The sequence below is a fragment of the Strongylocentrotus purpuratus genome, unplaced genomic scaffold, assembly GCF_000002235.5.
Source record: "Strongylocentrotus purpuratus isolate Spur 01 unplaced genomic scaffold, Spur_5.0 spur5_scaffold_19, whole genome shotgun sequence".
NCBI classification, from domain to species: domain Eukaryota; kingdom Metazoa; phylum Echinodermata; class Echinoidea; order Camarodonta; family Strongylocentrotidae; genus Strongylocentrotus; species Strongylocentrotus purpuratus.
This window is the reverse complement of record NW_022145604.1, coordinates 8,828,199-8,847,312: the sequence shown is the minus strand read 5'-3', so window position 1 is coordinate 8,847,312 and position 19,114 is coordinate 8,828,199. Positions and strand designations below refer to the sequence as shown.

The 19,114-nt window shown below is 35.4% G+C and overlaps 1 protein-coding gene across 1 annotated transcript in view; it reads left to right on the top strand.

Annotated features, from left to right (window-relative positions):
- Nucleotides 1-19,114, top strand: part of LOC582776 (adenylate cyclase type 5) — a 143,256-nt gene that overhangs the window by 13,152 nt on the left and 110,990 nt on the right. The window contains exon 2 of the mRNA XM_030990224.1: nucleotides 7,490-7,639. Coding sequence (XP_030846084.1) covers nucleotides 7,490-7,639 — 150 coding nt within the window. The remainder of the gene's footprint in view (nucleotides 1-7,489; nucleotides 7,640-19,114) is intronic.

The following is a 19,114-nucleotide window of genomic DNA, read 5'->3' as shown; positions in this document are numbered from 1 at the left end:
GTCTACTGTTCTTTCAAAATATGCTGCATATATATATATTCATTATAAAAATTATTGTTAATTGTGAAAAGTAACATTTACATTTAGTTATTGCACAGCTTGAGAGCCCTTTTTTGATGTAATTGTAAAGATGTATACTTATTCGTTTATATGTCCTTTTTGCAATATTTACTGATAGTTTAGTTATTTGATATTTTAACTTATGTAACTTATGTATTTATTCATTACTGCTATTTTATTATGTATATTTGATTTAAATTTTATTTTTGTACCCAAGACAGTTGTCAGTCTTTGGACTGTTTGCTCTTGGTTTTTGATGTTTTGATTTCAATAAAATCCTATTATACATTTAAAATGGATCAATCTGTCATATAGATGTACATGTACATGTACGTGTAGTTTCTCTACATGTAGAAATGAAAGGCAGTAAATTGTAGATGAAAATAAGGGAAATGTAAGTTTTTATGATAAATATAAGCTTCAAAATATTAACTGAAGCCACAATAGGATTTATTTATTTCTAGAAAATGTATGTATATATTTGATCGAAATAACGAAAGGATGGTGTTAAAAAAGTGAGCCCTTATTTTGCGATGCAACTCGTTTCACCCTTTTAAAGTACAGCTGTGCTGGATACCTTTCAATCTGTTATCCCAGCGCCAAACAAACATTCACAATGAACCATTCGCCTCTGGCTTCTAAGGATTCTTAATGCCTTGTTTTTGCTTGGCAATTTAACCCATAAGGATGGAGTGTTTTTTCTCACAGCCAACGTATGTGCTAACGAAATGCACTTGGAAAGGCTAGTAGCTATTTCCATTTAGTCTTGCCTGTGAAAAGGGCTTTTAAAGTACATGCATGCTGTGATGTATTACTTAGTGTATTAATTATTAAAAATGTTAAAATTTTTGCAGTCCCACATGTATTTGTTTATGTTGTGTAGTGAGCATTGGAGCTTTACAATAATTTAACAAGTACACTGTGAATGTCTTAACAGACTTTTCCTCTTGCCAACATGCCCCACAGTAATTTTCTATTTTGAGTGGATTGCCTCTCTTCTACACTTTCACAACTCTACATCTAAACCCTAGCCCCATATAACTTGTACCTGAAGCCTGGTGAATCTAAAGGCCTAATTCAGCTGCATTTACACTGCAACCAAAGATCATCGATTTTGTTCACATTCCAGTGTTTCGGCAGTAACGTGGAGCAACTACCGGCAAACACAAAGATATTTTTTTAAATCGACCCCTAGAGTATTTTAATTTCAAAACGCCTGCCGAAGTTTCACCAATATTTGCAGTGTCCATGAGTGGCGCCTAATTTTTACGAATCAAATTCTTTATTTGTCCTTTCTGTAATATTGATTGTGATAAACTATATCTCTCTGATTTTGGAAAATGATGAAATAGAACTGTACTGTTTGATTCAGAGAGTCAGATACATTGTAGATCACTTTCACCTTCTGTCGGAATAATGATCCAGTAGTGATAAAGGAGACTTAGATTATCTGTTCGCTTGTGGAAAATTCTGATCACGCTGACTGCTCTTAACAGGGAAATAAAACTCTGTGCATGTTCTTGCACTGATACTTTAACAGTCATTCACACCAGAGCTAGTTTTGGATGCAAGTCGTTTAAAGAAACATCTAATACAGAATCCTTGTACAGCAGGAGGGGTGTAAACATCTAAAAAATTGTGTGATATAAAGAAGCACCGTGTGAAGAGACCAGTGTTGAAGCGGTCACCTGACTTAACAGCTAGCCAGTCATCAGTGCGTAATTATGATTTGCCCTGACCAGTTGAGACGGTTTTCGTACAATACAACGTTTAGACAAGAACATGACATTTTTTATCAACTTTTTCTTTTTAATCGATGCTCAAACATGTGTTTAATGATATGGTGTTTTTGTATAGGGCATTCAGACTAGGAAAAAATGATTTTATTGGTATAGCTTGCATGTATAAGATCAATTATTGTGGTATGAATGAATGAATATAAGCATCAGTGTGGCAGTTACAAGTAAGCTCTTTTAAATGTATATGCAAGGAGGATGTGCGCATGCATTAGAAGGCAGCAAATTGAAGAAAACGAACCCTTGGGGAATCCAAATGGCAGATAGGCAATTAGGGAAATTTAAAATAAAAGAAAAAAAAAGATTAGGGGAGAGAGGGTGGGTGTATGGAGATTTAAGGTGGATTGAGAATGAATGGAGGGTTGAGGGAAGAAGACAGAGAGGATGGAGGGAGATAGAGGGTGGATGGTGGGAGAAAGGATGGAAGGGGGAAGGCAGGGGGGAGAGGATGGATGGAGAGGGGAACAAAAAGGGTTGAGAAGAAGGGGACCAGGAGGGAGGGGAAAAGGGAACATACATTGTAAGAAAGAAAAATGTTGATTCAACAAGAAAGTGTACAAATACACTATACGTTGAAAGAAAGGAAATCTCCTTCATCAGAAACATACAGAAAAGAATGTAACAAACAAAGATACTGAGGATTACGAGAAAGAGAAAGAAAAAGAGATGGAAGAAGATGAAGTGCAAGGTATACGCTGACTCACAAATCATGTCATGCTAACATTGCATTCACTCTTTGCCGAAGCCCTTCCTAAAGGACACATTTTCCGGCTGACTTTGTAGTTCCAAATGAGGAGTTTTCCTCCTGTGCATCCATCTGTACACCATTGGATTGCATCGTAAACATGAATGAAAGAGCGAATGAGATTTTACGTGACTGGGAACAAATTGACGTATCTGTTCTCTCCTCTCACACATCCATACATATACAACTAGTGCCCACAAACAGGTGTGTCACTGCACTGTCCATTAAGCCCACTGCACATTGTACGATCTGCTGCGATACAATGTTGGAAGAATTTGCAATAGGACTCAAACATGTAAAATCTTAATGATCGAGGATTTGAATAGACATGGTTATTAAAATCTAAATTTCAAGGGATTTCAAGCTTCCTTAGAGAAGGAAAAGCTTAATCAGCTCAGAATTGTATTGATGTCAGACAAGTAGTATGATTGTCTATGATTTGAAGCCAATTTGGCTTGTATTATTAAGAAGCATCACTTCCCGTTGCTAGAATTTGTATCAATATTTATAACCTAACTCAGGTAGATGACCTTTGTTAAGATTTCCATATCTAATGCAATTGTCATTTCTTCAATAATCAGATCGCAAGTAGGTTCATGTAGATGCCAAGAGGAAAGGGGTAGGTACAAGGGAGAAAGAGAGATACTATAGTTGAGTCTCTTTTTGTTGTAAGGTTGAGTGTTTTTTTAAAAATAAATAATTAACTGTTTAAAAACATGATAAAAGAGAAAATACTTTTTCCTTTTCAAAGAGTCTAATGTCAAGGGAAACTTGCAATTTACCTTGCACTCTGCCTATCAATTTGCTCAGGTATTTGCTCAAGTATGAAAAGGTAACAATGCAGAACTCACAAAGTAGAGGCAATTGTTCAGATAAATATTAAAAAAAAGAGGTCCTAAAAATGATCCTTGTGGCACACCAAATGATTGATTTTCTCATTTTAGGTCTGTAAAATGGGCTGTGCCCAATGGCCCATTTATAGGATCTTGAATATTAATTTGTACAATGACATAATAATAGTAATAATAAAAATAATAATAATAATAATAATAGCCTAATAGTCCACTCCAAATATGGATGTCATTCTTCTCTCACTCTTAATTTAAAACACTTTGAGATTACATATAATTTTTAATAGCTAGAAGGGCAAAATGAATTAATTCCAAGAAAACTTAAAAGAGTGTTCAATAATTACAAAGAAGATTAATTACTCCATTTTAAAATGTTGATGGATGGATGGCTGTATTTGAAATGATTTTCTTCTTCTAAACAACCTATGTGTATGAACCATTCTGTTTATCAGATTATACTTATATTGCAAATTTATTATATTACAATTATTGGTATATAATGTGATCAAATGAATTTTCTCTTTATTGGATATATCTTTATTATAAACTTATTGACTGGAGAAAATGATTGACAGGTGGAAAATTCTGGGTTAAATTGAAGCCCACAAAATCAGAAGACACTCATTGTGCGTCATATGAAATCAAGTGATGAACATCGTAACAGTTTGGTGTAGGTCTAGCCAAGCAGAAGTAGAATTATAGTTAGGTTTGTAAGCACCACAGTCTGCTAACTTAAGTTTAGCTTGTGGTTTTAAATTTCAAGGTTTCCTTGTAGCTATACCATGCTGACCCACTCGTGGTTACTAAACTTTCAGTTAGCTCACAATTACAATTCATGCATTAGCTTAAGTTTTAGCACGATAACTAAAGGTATGAACAGTGTGGGTTCTCACTCGAACCTATGTGCCGTGCGGATGCAATCAACACTGAGGCTACACCAGCTTTTTATTTTTGGTTATTGGTTATTATTTTACCTGACTGCTAAGAAAGCATGAATGCTTGTAAGTAAGCAACCAGACGGCCGACGGCTTTAGGTCCTCTCCGAGGGACCTGGTAATGAGGATTAATGCCTTACCAAAGGGCACTAGCGCATTGACTTGGCTCTACCAACTGAGCTATCACGCCTCTTCCTTTGTGATTAAAATTAATGCTTTCCCTGGCTTATAGTTAACTTTTCATATTTGTAGTTTGGGTCCTGTGGGATTGTTGTTTATTACTTTGAAGTTTCGCAAACCTAAAGTGAGAAACTATGACTGATCTGTGTGAACATATTAGGTTATATGTTACAGGTCATTATGGCGTAGAAGGGCAGTGTTTGCGGTGTGTCTAGATGCCAAATGATCTGATTAACTCAACAAATATGGGGCTGACCCACTAGGATAATCTCAGTGCTTGCTCTCCTGGAAAATATCATTTCAGTTAAAAGAGTATCAAGAGGGGGAGGGAGATAGGGAGGGAGGGAGGGAGGGAGGGAGGGGAAAGGAAAAGAGAAAGAGAAAGAGAGAGAGAGAGAGAGAGAGGGGGGAGCATTTGTATGTAAACAAAACGAAGAAAAAAAATGAAATAAAGGACAAAAAGAGAATTATGTACAAACAAAAAAACGATATAAACTTGTGTATGTTTCTGAGAGAGAGAAAGAGAGAACAGGAGAGAGACAGAGAGGTAAAAAGAGGAAGCTGCACCACTAATCAGTCGTTAAAGTGGCTGATCAACCATACTTTGTATTCATGAGTGAAGAAACAAAAATGGAAAAAGAAAGAGATAGAAAGAAGGCTACACCCAATTTTACCCATTACTTTCTACCTTTTCTGCTTTTGAAATTGGTTCTCGTTGTATAGGATTATTATGCTGAGTTTCAGGAAAGAAGGAATCACATTTTTAATTGTCTGCAATTAGCAATTACGATTGGGGCTTTTCTTGAGTGGTATATCTTACATGAGTAACGTATTGAATTAAAGTGGGCAAATTGGGGCTTAGTAGAGATGAAATACATCTGCCTTTTCAAGAAAAACCCTGCATAATTTGTAGCATGCTGCAAAAATCTGCTGTCCTAGATTTATTGACCAACCTTACGTCTGGAATGCGTGTGGCTTCTGCAGTGCCAGTAGACTGTGGAGCCATGCAAGAAAACACTTAAGGATGTTATCACGTCATTATTATTAATGATGGACTGCCGATGATTTGGGCATTTTTAAGCTGTACTATACATGTAGCTGATTTGTTCATGTACCGGTAGATGTATTTTGTGGCTGACCATTAATCATTGTTATAGGCAGTTTGTGGGTGGTTGTTTTTGCAAAATTATTTAGCACAGGCTACATGCAATATCAAATTGCATATGTGGGCATTGCCTGCTCATGTGGTAAACTTGCTATAAAATAATGATTTGCAAAAATTAGATCCTTTTGAAAATAATTGCTTAAATCATAACTAAATGTGTCCTTATTCCTTTCGGCATTTTTAAATTATTTTTTTTTTTTTTTTATTGTACTTGATGTTTTGACTATCTTCCATAGATATGAACTTGTTATACACATATATTTAAAAAGAAATATTTACCATTTCTGAATTTTTGATCTTGCCCAACATGCAATTTTGGTGCAACTAAAATGAAATGTGTCATCAGTTCTTCTGTATGTCTGTTTTTTGTTGGTCTTTTTTTTTAAAGAACTATCTTCCTTAGATATGAACCTGTCATATAATTTTTTTTTTTATGGAAAAGGAATTTTACTCATGTATATGCACATTAAATTGTTGAAAATTTTGAGAGAAGTAAAAAGAGAGAGGCAGAGAGAGAAGGGAAATAATGCTATGTTGGAAGACGTTCATTCCACAAGGACTCCTTTTCTATTTGTAAGCACAATTTCAGTCTTAATGATTGAAAAGGGCAAAGGGTTGTACCCACCAATCTGAACTACAAAATGATGCCAGATCCTTCCAATCAATTCAGGATTGCATCCCCCATAAAACCATTTATTCAAAAGAGAGAGAAAGAGAGAGAGAGAGAGAGAGAGGGAGGGAGAGAGAGAGAGAGAGAGAGAGAGAGAGAGAGAGAGAGAGACAGAGAAAGAGAGAGAGAAAGGAGATGGTACAGGAAGAGAATAGTAGAACAAAAGAAGGGAAGAGAAGGTAAAAGTGGAGAAGAGAAGAAAGACTGAAGAGTTAAGAGAGTAAAATAGAGAAGAAAGTACAAGAAGAAGAGAGAAGAGAAAACAAGGGGAATGGAAAAGAAATAGAAAGAGAACAGAGAGAAAGAGTGAGAAAGGGGGAGAGAAGATTTAGAAAGATGGGTAAATAGAGGGAGAACGAGAGAAGGATAGAGAGAGGATTGTAGACATGCAATTCTCCATGTTGATTGGGCAGACGGAAATCTATTTGCTTCTAACTACCCAATTCAATTGATTTATGTCATGTTATTTGCCTGCTGTCTCTACTTTGTCTGTCTGCCAATAAAAAAGTGAAAGAGAGAGAGACAGACACAGACAGAGAGAAGGGGAGGTAGAGATAGAGAGAGAGAGAGAGAGAGAGAGAGAGAGAGATGGGGGAAAAGACAAAATGTAGACAAGAGAAAGGACATTAGATAAAGAAGGAAAATATGGAAATGAGGGAAGAGATTGTCTTTATCTCAGGTGTTAGCCAATCTGTTCATCTTGATTGGTGTTAACCTAGCCTGTTATTTCTTTTGTCTTTATCTCAGGTGTTAGCCAATCTGTTCATCTTGATTGGTGTTAACCTAGCCTGTTATTTCTTTTGTCTTTATCTCAGGTGTTAGCTAATCTGTTTATCTTTCTTGGTGGTAAACTAGCCTGTTGTTTATTTTGTCTTTATCTCAGGTGTTAGCCAATCTGTTCATCTTCATTGGTGTAAACCTAGCTTGTTATTTATTTTGTCTTTATCTCAGGTGTTAGCCAATCTGTTCATCTTTCTTGGTGGTAACCTAGCTTGTTATTTCTTTTGTCTTTATCTCAGGTGTTAGCCAATCTGTTCATCTTTCTTGGTGGTAACCTAGCTTGTTATTTCTGTTGTCTTTATCTCAGGTGTTAGCCAATCTGTTCATCTTCCTTGGTGCTAACTTAGCCGGTATCTTCACCCACTACCCCACTGAGGTAGCCCAAAGACAAGCCTTTCTCGAGACCAGACGATGCATCGAGGCTCGGCTCATCACTCAGCGGGAAAACCAACAACAGGTTAGTCATGGTTTGATCTTACTTTACTATCAAAAACTAAATTTAATTAAAGAACATTTTCAAATTTACACATTGACAGTAAAATTTTAACAAACTTTGCATTATCTGTCTTGTATTGAGATGCCTTTGTTTTTCCCGACTCATTTTCCAGACATACCGGTACATATGAAGAGTAGATAAAAACCTACTGCACTAGTTTAAAGCACTTTATACATTTTTGTGTGTTTGTTTGTTTTACCTGACTGCTAAGAAGGCATGTTTTATCTTGGAAGCAACCAGGCAACCAATGGCTTTACATCCCTTTCAAGGGACTGGGTAATGAAGTTTAATGCCTTATCAAAGGGCACCAACGCATCAATTTGGTTTCAAACCTTAACCTCTCGGTTACAACGCTACTGCTCTACCACTGAACCATCGAGCCATGTACTGTTGTTATTATTATTGAAAGACATGCAAACTCGTTCATGTTACAAATGTTGTATCTGCAAGAAACATTAGGACTGTCAAGAAATCAATTCAAGCAATATCAGCTCCCTATGATATTTCCCATAGCAAAATATGAAATACACACATGAGCATGTCCTAATATTTGCACATTTCAAAACTTGATACACAGGTACATTGAAATTGCTTATGCACAGTTCACACCGACGCCGAATGTCGCGTTTTAAATCGGCAATCAATTCGGCGTCATTTTTGTTTACTTTTCAAAAAATCTCACGATCTCCTCAGATATGTTATGCTCTGATATCTTATCAAAGCGTGTCAATTGGTGACAGAGAGTACAAAGTGGGGTCACCGCTTTGAACCAAGCTCTGTTAAACTCTGTTAAGCTTTCCCACGCTTTGAGCAAAACTTTGATAAGCTTTGTGACGCTTTGATAGCTTTAATACGCTCTCCCCGCTTTACGCAATTTGTGACAGATCGCCTCAAATTTTTAAACAGTTTAAAAATATATGGCACTCTTGCCGAATGTCCCGAATTGCTCAAAGCTTTCTCACGCTCTATTATGGTCTTTACGCTTTAATTAAGCTTTGTTACGCTGATTTAATTCGCCATCAATTCGGCGTCGGTGTGAACTTAGCATGAAGGTTGAGTTTTGAAAGTCTCTGCAATCATAAAACCAAAGTGAGGGTTTTTTTTTTACGAGAGAGAACTTGACCTCTTTTGTAATGTACATATTTATCCCAAGTTGCTAGTGAATGGGTGTTGTGATGATGTCAGTGAAATTTTGCTTATATAAAACAATTTAATATGCAGTATTTTAATACCATCTTACCAGGTGAAACGGATAGTTGGATTAAATATTATTCTGCAAATCTATACCTCTGTGATGAAGTAGAGTTTTCAGTCTTTGGTGAAGGGTAGAGAAAATTATAGTTTGGGAATCCATCAGAGCTGAGGATTAAATTGTGGAGGCATTTTAAAATGAATACCCCTGCATTTTCTACTTCATGCGATCAATTTTCTATTCAGCTCTACATATCAGGCAAGCCTTTAAGTAGCTTATTGTCCTGTGAATTTCATATAATGACATTTAAATATCGCTCTTTCAAAGAGTAAAGTTGAGTAGGCCCTCCTACTCTTCATGCGTTTACATACATATTTTGAAAGAATTATCTTGAGGCAGGCAAGTTTAAATGGTATATTACGCGATACATATCCATGTAACAATGGATGTATACTAGTAGAATGATCAAAATGAAAACAAAATGACTCTCTCTTGCTGAAAATTATATGGACTACTCATGGAAGTGGATATATCGGACTACACATACATGTGGCATTAGAGTTTGGTCCACTCTTTGCAGCTTTTCTTGTCATATTTCAAATAACATGGCAATACAAGGCAATCCTTGTCGAGGGACATTCTATAATGGTGTTCTTCCAACTGACCTAAAAGAATGAAGGAATGAAAAGGCTTACAAATGATCTGTTATCTAAGAACTCAACCTCCATTTTACAGAGTTCACATTTGTATAGCTGCTCATAATATACCTGTTGCTCCGCAGTTATCAACGATCAGACTGTCTCCATCACCTGTAAAGTACATTATCTTGCTAGCTCAACTGCCAAGCCAGTGGCAACATTTGCATAGTCGCGTAGGCATTAGAATGGGTAGAGAGATCTCAATTTAGTCGGCAGATGCCCTTCTTTTATCCTCAGAGTGGAAAAGCAGATGAAAGTGATGGTTTTCTATGGAAGAGCTAAGAGGCTGGCTGCAGTAGGTTATAAGTCCTCACCACTTTACACTTTTGCCCTCCTTGTAAATGCTTGAACTAGCTACTGTCACTCAAAGAGAAAGCCAGTTCAGACAAGAAAGCTAGATCTACAGGACTGTTCACATTACTGTCTCCGAGGAAAAATGATGTCGGGTGTTCACTTCAGTGAATTTCCTATAAATAGTTGCAAAATCGTCATTCACAAATATAGTTTCTAAAGAAATAGAAATTATCTATATTGTCAAATTCTGGAAAATATAGTTGTCAAATAACCTATCATTTTTTAAAAAGAAATAATTGCAATTCTCACTCCATCACTCATCACTCTTCTAGAGTAGTTGTCTTGAGTAATTAGTATCATGTCATTTTCAAAATGTGTTTGAAAATTATTGAAATACTCTTTTGATCAAATCTCCAAGAAAAGTAAAACCTACAAAATATTCCTGAAACCAAGTTTGTTTGATGAGTGATATAAATAGTATTGGAGTATTCCCATGGTAATTAATGTTTCACGTTGGTAATGAGATCGGGGTCTTTGATTGGAAGTTGAAATTTTGCCATGATGCTATTTCATTAAAGTAAGGCGAAGCGTCAAAAATAAATATACCAGCCAGCGGCAGCTAACTGCATTTGTGCGTCCTGGCTGCATTTTTAAAATTAGCTCAGCCGGCTACCGCTGGCGGTAGGAAATGGCGTTCAAAAGTATGCGCCGGCTGCCGCCTTTCGAATGGGAACCGAGCCTCAGATCCCAGCCTGGCGCAAGCCGGCTGGGCTAATAAAAGAAAAATAATTGCCCCAGCCAGGCTTCGGCCGTAATTGCAGCCTCGATGCGCCAATACGTGAGGCGGCAGCCTGCTGGTATCGATATTTTTGACGCCTCGCCTAACTATTTAATATTGAAAAATGGACGTCAACACTTTAAATATGAATTGATTTTGAAATAGCATGCATTTTCCTTCCCAAGTTATCTCCAGCATAGTATTCAATCCAATGACCGGGTAATAGTATATCTGTAAAGCGCTTAGAGACATCATAGATGTATTAAGCGTAGAGAGTACGAAGTCAACCTCAACAAAATTTACCTGGCATTATATTGGTTAAGGATTAACGGGTATGCAGAAAATAAAGGAAATCATAATACCCTTTGTATAGGGTGCATATACGCATGTGTTAGTATACCCAACAAGACATTTTTGTTACAGATTTTTATTTATTCATTTATTTATTTCTAATCTTTTGTCAGAGTAGCCCTGACACCAGGAAATAGTGGTCTTCCATGGTCCTGAATATTTACATCAAAAAGCATAATGTTTATATACAGAACTGTTAAAATATAATTCCATAGTACATTTAGAAAGATATAACACAGCAATAATAGACATGGCTCAAATGAATACTCCTTTGCAAAATAATCATATATCAGTAACCTAGTTTAACTGTAATGCCAATAGGAAAACATTGATTAAGTCGCAATTATGTGAATAAATCATGTTAAAATTTTAGATTATTCACGTAGGTACGGCTGAGCCATTTACAAATTACAAATCACAAATCACTGCAACTGTGTTTAAATTGCGATATCTCGTCGTAGAAGAAATTTTTGAAGCTCACACTTTGACTACAGTATACTGTAGTTACATGGAAACCCTGACATCAAGATCAAAACATGTTTTGGTGATTGTCACACTTGAACCCATTCTTTGATTTAAACATCCCTCATGTATTTGGGTCATAGAAGTCATCTTTGACATACATGTGCAGTACATTTACATACTAACAATACAGAAGATACACATGGCTCATACAGAAAAATGAGGGCAGCATACATCACATGACTTATAGGTCAGATAATGATAACACCTTGAAGAATGCACATTAACAAGAATCATTCGATCGATAACACGTCTACACCCTGGCCCTAGCTGAGAGAGTACTTTATCACATTTGATTAGCCAGCCAGTACATTCGTCCAGCACAGGAACACACTCGTGGGACTACCGGGGTTAAAATCTGTGAATTCCTGTGCAGCCCTTGACCCCCGGAGCTGTCTGTCACTCTAATGGTCCTATAATGGGACGTCCCAGGGGGGTTTGAGGTGGACGAAGAGGAGTAGCTTTCGCTTTTATTTTTTCCTCTCTCTCTCTCTCTCTCTCACTCTCTCTCTTTCTCTCTTTTGCTTTACGATAGCACCCTTTCTCTTTTTATTATGCTGGAGTGGGTGTGTAGCACTAGCGCTTGTTGAGGATGAATGATTAGATTTATTTAGAGGGAGCAATCCCCTGCGCATTTGATAAAATGCGCACTGGTTACGATGTCCGCGGGCTAAAGCACATAACCAGAGCCAGCCCTCTTTGTGTATTTCTTTATCAGTGGGTCATATATGCTGAAAATCTTTCAAAACAAAACAGCTTGACTTGGTAGTACCCCTTTAAATGATTTTATTCTATTTTATTTCATTTGTTTGGGTTGACTATTCATTAATTGTTGTTATTTTTTTACAGCTAGTACTGTTAAGCAAGTATATCACCAATGGATGTTTGGGTATAATATTAATAATAACAATATGGATATTCATATAGCGCCGATATCTGCCAGGCTCTGACGCTCATGGCGCTCGTACATATTACAATCACAAACATATCACATTCTTAACTAAAGTAAAGGTAAACTAAAACAACATAATAATAATAATGATAATAATAATAATAATAATAATAATAATAATAGTACATTTATAGAGCGCAGAAACTATCCGACATTAGGTATATATTCTACTGCGCTACAAGAGCTCCTGATATGCTTAGATTTACGGTACAGTTAATTAAAAAGAAGTGTTTTCAGTTTTGACTTAAAGACGTTTACAGATGGTGATTATTATGCAATTAAAATTTGTATTATTAAATAGAACTGTATATCATAATAGACTCTTTTAATTATTAGATTATTATTTATCAAAAGGGAAAAACAATATATTTAAATTGCATCTGTTAATATTATACAAATAACGCATGTAGGTCAAGTAACAATATGATTTTGAACATGACTTGTTGAGTTCATTTTCATTGTACTGAGCTTGTACAGTGTTGCGCACAACTTGCATTCTCCTGCACACAATGGCGTACATGTAGCCGAGCGCAATTAACGATAATTGAAGCATAAACACATGACCTGATTACAGGCTTGCCATTGGCTACATTCTTGAACATATCTTATAATCTTAGATATATCTATGTTAGCATGCATCTTCTTTTTATTCCGTTACAACATATACTGTCTGATCTAAGATAATTACGTTATTTTTCAATGATAACAAGTATTTGTATATGTTCACATAACTACACAAGATGTACAATGAAAGTGAATGCAATTTACAATATGAAACGATCGCCTATTCTTAATTTGTTATTGGCAGACATGCCTACACTTGAAGACGTAGGATTTAATATCTCATTTATATTCTTTTACCATGGCAACGTAGAAAGAAGCTTTGTATGGCTTCTTTGCATGACGCTGATGCAGGAGTGTAGAGTGCATTGTCCGCATGGCGAAAGATTTTCATCACAAGCAGAATGTTTTTCATTGATTAAAAAAATAATGACATTTTGGAAATAGGTTATTGGAAATTAATATTAAAGAAGGAAATGTATGGGTAAGAGACCGCTAGTTGACACACTTTGATAGGAGTTTTATATAGGCAATTTCAAGTAATTACTCTTGGATTTGTTACTAATGGGCAGCAAAAATGAGCTATGTTGATGAGAAACTCATTAAAGAAACTCATTAATGATCATCCTCATTAATGATCCTCATTAATGATCCTTTGCTCCTGTCTGGCCTACCTTATGGGATAGCCTTCCTGAAGACATAAAGTGTATAATCTCTGATTCCTTTAAAAAAGTCATGTAAAAACACTTTTTTTTCAATTCTTGATCTTTTCTACATGTGCCTTGAGCACTCCACAGAGTGGATTTCGTGCTAAATAAGTTACATTTATTATTATTATTAAAGGAGTGCTATTTTTTTCCATTGCAGAAACATATATCAGAACGGCATGAACATGGACATAACTTCAAAATGTGAAACACTTAGGAACATAAATCTATACAACCTACTATTGGGGCAAAATTTGCATCTTAATGTCAAGGCATTACTATTTTATTCATCAAATCAAGATAAAAACTACATAACTATGCACAAATTTGACATGAGCTTAAAAAGTAAATGTCAGCTTGCTTAATCCTTCCTTTGAGAGTGCTACATTGACTCACTACATTTAGTCTGTATTTCATGTTTTAAATTGTTCAAAAATGAAAATATATTTTCCACCATCCCAACTCACTTGGTAATATAATTTCCACATTTAAAACTCACTTATAAATTGGACATCAATTGTAGGACCTGTCCTTCTCCGGGGCATACGTGTACACTGTATAATGATGCTCTAACATCTTTTGGTGTGATAATGATAATATATATTTTGTCTGTTTAGAGTCAGAAGAATTTAAAGATAAAGTTGAGTTCTGGTCATGCGATTGCATTGTGAAAGAAACTTTTTTGGAATCGATCAGAAAAGGTGGATCATCTAGCATTTAGATATTGATGTGTACTGCAAGGTTCTGGAATCATCAAAATGATAAGAAATTTGGCCCAGTCTTGGTAAAGTTAAAGCATTTGAAGAGCCATGCTTTTCAGGGAACATATTTTATCTGATGTTTTACAATTTACAATGAAAACTATTTATTTTTCACCACTTCCCAGAACTCTACCTTCTCTTTAACTCTGTGTTAAAGTATATGATTCAATGTTCTTCTGGCTCTTAACAGGCACAAACACAGACTTGTATCTTGTTAAGACTCTCAATAATATAAGTGCATGGCTATTCCCTCCTCTCCTAATGCATACATAAGTATAAGTACTTGTTGTACAAGAACTTGTTGCTATGTACAGCAATAATACACTCTACAGGGCACTCAAATTAATATAGAACTTGATTTATTCATGCTTTTATGAACGTCACTGAACGTCATTGATGTAGTCCCGAAGGAAAGGCATGTTGCCTAGTACATGAGAGAGTAGAGTGCACGGCTTTCAGCTGTAGGTGTAGAGTTTCAGATGTAGCATTGAAAGTTGGTAGTGCAGCGCATTATCCAAAGCATTTCTTGAATTTGGAAGAAGTCAAAACCCTGGTACCAACAGGGGGGTGTTTCACAAAGATTCTAAGTTGAATTTATCTCTTAGTTGGACTTATGGAAAGCTGTTAGCATCTGTGAAAATATTTTGTAAAAGTTATTTTAAGAGGCATAAAATGTTGATTCAAATCATTCATATTTTCTATTATCAAGGAGATTTCATGTTCTTGATGTGGAATGTATGAAAAGTCTAAAACACTTTTGCTTTTGAATATATTTTATTTAAAAACTAAAAAACGCTCTCCATAATTTTAACTCCAACTTAGAGTTAAGTTCAACTTAGGATCTCTGTGAAACACCCCTGAGTTCTTATAGAACATGATTCCACAGGTTTTCCAGAAATCAACTCAAAGGGCTATAGTATTGCCTAGAGAAATCCTGATCGGAATATGTGATATATCATTTGAATGTTCACACCATTCAAAAGGCAATGAACAAGGCAACCGAGTTTGGCAGCAGATATTTCTTTTTAAAGTGATTCTGACGGTAATTGTCCCATTGATATTTAGTCAAGGGGATGTACAGTGTACTTGTTTTGTCTTCTTCAGAGTAATGGTACTTTTAGCTTTAAAAGATACATGTATTTTTTCAGTTAGTTCAAATGGCTTTTTTCATATTGTCAGGCAGCTCTTTTTCATAATATCTCTTAATTGTTGAAATAATTGCAGTTTTAGAAATCAGAATACGTTCATATCTTAAGTAGATAACAAACGACCAATGGCACTTTTCAGGTTTACTTCCGTTGGGGTCTGTAATGCAATATTAATATTTTGTGTGTTTATTCTATTCACTATAATATTCTTTTCTCCCATATATATTGCATATAGCATTTTCTTTTCTTTTCATTTTGTTATTGCACATTCAAATTAAAAGGAAAATAACAATTTACCAGTTGCCTTCTCAAGGAAAATTTCTAGTGATATTTAAAAAAAAAAAAAGATCTCCATGTTTGTTAAAGAATTAATATAGGATTTTCATTTGTTGTTGTCCATTGACAAAAATGCTTAAGTTATTAATGTAATGGCTCAAGAAAATACTTCTGCTCTCTGCTTCTGTCATACTTGTTTACTTCCTGTTTTCTTTCTAAATTCAACTTCAACTTTCACTCTGTTTACCCTAATGTTTTTTTTGTGTGCATCAAAGATGATATCTTGTCCTGTTGAAGGCGTTGAAGTCATATGCTTTGACAGATACAAAACACTCTACCGGCTCTCAACAGACTGAAGAATTTTAAGGAAAAAAACACAAGAAAACAATACAGTAGAGGCACATAAGTCAGATGATAGGGCAATTCATTCATGTTTGTTGTTAGAAACAGCATCAATGTATGCTTTAGCATGGGATGTATTTCAATTTACCAGCACAACGATCCAGGCCTTCAAATTTACGCTCAATTTCCCTGTCACATAAACGCCAACCAAGCAAAGCAGAGCGCTGGAAAGCTAGGGCAGCTAGGGCGGCTTGATTTGAAACGCAAATTACAGCTGGAGATTGCCGATGTTATGTGACAGCACCGCAAATTCTCCTTCCTCTTCCTGCTCCTCGCATATCATTTGACGATAAATCAGATGGATGAACATTCAGGGCAGATTGTAGATCAACTGCTTTTGAAATTGTCAACTGTATATCTTTTCTTTATTCATAAATCATATGGTAGGCAGTGGTAGTATAGACTTTATGGGTTGTTCAATGCGCATGAGCAGAGATATATACTGTGGTGTGTCAAATATGCATTTCTGTGTGCTCGGCTGAAAGTCGTTGTTAAACCATGCTCTCCATTGTAGCGAGGGCAAAGAAAAAGAGAAGCAAAATGTATACTTTTGTGCTCATTTATGTTGGGTTTTCAAATGCTATTTATTTAGGCTAGATACTTACTAATTAAAATAAACAAGCATTCAAGCCTTTATATTAGAAAGAAAATTAGCAATTATGAATCATTATTTCACAATGACAATGCAAGACTTTACAACACATTTTTCGTTAGGATCCTAATTTTGAAATTTTAGGGTCTCTATTCATGAATCTCATAAGATTCATGTCAATGTAGCTTGTGTGCATCTACGTTTCATGGGCACCACAAATTAATTCCAATATTTTACTTTAGGATTCTACTTCGATTATTTGTGCATTATCATTTGAAACTCACGACTTTTGATTTAATGTAGCATCAATATCAGCTGTCAAGTATTGCCGATTTGAAGACGGAAAGCTGATTCATTTACCACTAAACGACTTATGTCCTGCCTTACTTCATGACATTTGCAAAATGTTTATTTGCCACTTGAAATTGGCAGCGCTGATATCACACTGTCCTTCTGACAAATATATTCCTTTCAAGATGGAACTAAATTATCTGCTGAGAACCAAAAGGGTGTCGATACTATGTAAGAGTAAGCAGAAAATGAAATTGTGGAATAGAAAAATATATATCATGTGCTGCTTTTTTGTTTTTCGTTTGTTTGGGGCTCAGGTGGCTCAAAAACATATTATATCATGTATCTTACTCCAATTGGTTATATATGAAGGCCATGATAGAGAGGGAAAATCGGTATTAAAAAATGACAAGAAAGAAAAAACTCTACGGGAAGGGGACAAGCTACATAAAGAACAACCCCCAATATATAACATGACATGTTTCCATGCATTGCCACATGTTTTGCTTATTATATGAGGAGGTAGCTTGTTAAATGTCACAGTGTATATAGCTAGACAAATGAAAACCCTGATAAGTTTTTCCTTGCATGTTTTTTATTTTGTTTTCTCCATGCCTCTGGCAAAATGCATGGAAGTATATAATTCTCACATGGCTATTGCTTTCCATGGCTTTATTGCTGCTGTATTGAGCATTTTTATTAGTTTAACTTTATCGTCACAATTGATTACATCAGTACACTCGATAGACAAAAATATCATGCATTTGTTAAGTATTTTTTTAGATTGGAAAGTGGTATGAAGGAGTTTACTTAAACCAATAATGTATTCCATAATTGTCAATAACTTGTATGATGTTTTATTCCACATGGATATGTCTACACACATATTGACTTGATAAAGGGGCTCAATGCCTTAAAATTGGTTTTAATATAGTTTCTTGAGGTTCAGTAAACGTCTGCAATTTTCAGGGCATCTTGCATTTCATTGACTAAATATCAACATCTACAGCTGTATTTTTCAGGCCCTTGAGCGATGGCTATATTTGGATGAGAAAGTCCTTGCAATATTTTGTTTTTCTGTTGAAAGATTGTTATGCAGGATTAAAATTGGTCTGTATTAAGCATTCTTTCTCTTTTTCTCTTTCTCTTTCTCTTTCTCTCTCTCTCTCTTTCTCCCTTTCTCCCTTTCTCTTTCTCTCTTTCTCTCTTTCTCTCTCTCTTTCTCTCTCTTTCTCCCTGTGTTTGTTGTTCTTTGTGTCGTTTCTTCCTCTCTTTCTCTCTCTTCCTATTTGTCTCTCTTGTGTATATCTGCTAGGCAATCCTCTCTTGAATTTATTATTAGTGCATATTGAGTTACAGATTAAAAGAAGTTACATAATTTGTTTTTCTAAAATCCTTGATATTCCCACAAGGAAAAAAGCGGATATTTAAACAACAATTTCTGAAGTATATTTAGAAATTCACTTTTTCTTTCTTTGAATAAAGAATTTCCCCAGCTACAATTTCACTTTATTTCCTTGTTTTGCTCTCCGTCTCTGTTTTGAGGCACACAAGTTAGTGGATGAGACGTGAGAAAACTATGTTATATAATATCTAAATGAATGTAAAGAAAACAAAAACAAAAACACATCAAGATCTGATTCAGGATTCAAACCTCCTGTTTTGCTTTTGTGTGAATGGATCATTTATACTATAAAAAAACTGAACTTTTTTTAACATCTAGTGATAGGCTATACCAGATCATGAATTTCATTCATTCTTGTAATTTTAAACAACCTATGTTTGAGTTTTCTTCTTTCGTATCAGAGGGAGATAGAGAGAGAGAGAGAGAGAGAGAGAGTATTCTTGCATTCATATATACTAGATAAAAGAATTCGTTATTGAGTTAACTTTTTAAAATGTGGCAGAACA